The 1368-nt window shown below is 39.2% G+C and overlaps 1 protein-coding gene across 1 annotated transcript; it reads left to right on the top strand.

Moving 5' to 3' along the window:
• Positions 1–198: 198 nt before the first annotated feature.
• On the top strand, positions 199–1108 carry HELRODRAFT_175282 (hypothetical protein; the record flags this gene model as incomplete). Its single annotated transcript, XM_009022723.1, has 2 exons — positions 199–230; positions 718–1108. 2 exons carry the CDS (start codon positions 199–201, stop codon positions 1106–1108), a joined length of 423 nt encoding a protein of 140 aa, XP_009020971.1.
• Between the last annotated feature and the right edge of the window lie 260 nt (positions 1109–1368).

Below are 1368 nucleotides of genomic sequence, written 5' to 3'. Positions count from 1 at the left end.
CCAGAAAACATAGCAAAAGCAATGCTCGCATCTAAAATTGCTTGGGATGCGATTGATTCATTTTCGTCTTAGGTTCTCCGAAATCTGCGTACGATAGAAAGACGAAGAGCAAACAATGTTGGAAAATAGAAAAATACATAAAAGGTAAAAATTAACGGAAGGGAAAGCAAATAGCTATGATCCTCTCCCCGTGTAGTAATGCCTTACGGCGGGTCAACGGGGGAACAGGGGTCAGATGTCGAGGAGGTTTTTAGTCGGTATGGGATTTTTTTTCGAGTCCGGAATATCTAAGGGCTGTGTGGCCTGGGAATACGTAAATATATTTTCCTACCACATACATACATACATACATTTTTTGACAATACCGGTTTCACACTTGCAGATTGGTACACGGAGTACCTCTGTTGCAGGCCCGACCGTATGGGACAGATTGCCACAGTCATTGCGATCATCCGGACTGTCTCTTAGAACATTTAAAAAAGAACTAAATACTTATTTGTCCACTGTTAAACTTTGATAATTTTAGTTTTTTTTTCAAAAATTTTTTTTTTCTTAATAATAGTATTGTAGACTTTTGTGTTTATATAATTACGATAGCGCCTTAGAGAACATTTAATTGGCGCAATATAAGTTTCCTATTGATTGATACATACATACATACATACACACATACATATATGCATACATACATACATACGCATCTGTGCATGATGGTAGGCGCCCGGACGGATGCACACTAATACCTTGGAGAGCCGGCAGATGTTTGGCGTGGGATGTTACGGTCCCTGGCACCCTCGCCGAACGATACGTAAACCTGACAAGTAAAGAATGCGGTTTGGCCGCGGCCAGGGCAGCGGACGAGAAAATGAAAAAATATGGGAACGCCCTCCCCTCGATGGAATTCTTGCCAATATGTATCGAGATTCTTGGCCCGATGGACCCCAACACCCTTAAATTTCTTAAGGCAATATGCAAAATGATCAGCGTCAGATCAGGCGACAGCTGGGAACTGTTTTTCGCAACTAACCACATTTCGTGCTTGTTGCAGCGGTTCCTGCGTGTCTGTGTGCTTGAAAATATCCAACTGAATGCCGACATGTGCAATTAATGACAAATCAAAGTGTTAATCCATTTGTTACTTGATGTTTGACGGTTCAGTGTCACTCATCATGTTTTGGTTTTAACATACATACATACATACATACATACATACATACATACATACATACATACATACATACATACATACATACATACATACATACATACATACATACATACATACATACATACATACATACATACATACATACATACATACATACATACATACATACATACATACATACATACATACATACATACATA

Source organism: Helobdella robusta (genome assembly GCF_000326865.2).
Source record: "Helobdella robusta unplaced genomic scaffold HELROscaffold_33, whole genome shotgun sequence".
NCBI classification, from domain to species: domain Eukaryota; kingdom Metazoa; phylum Annelida; class Clitellata; order Rhynchobdellida; family Glossiphoniidae; genus Helobdella; species Helobdella robusta.
The sequence above is the reverse complement of the archived record's forward strand: the minus strand, read 5'-3'. Positions and strand labels throughout refer to the sequence as shown.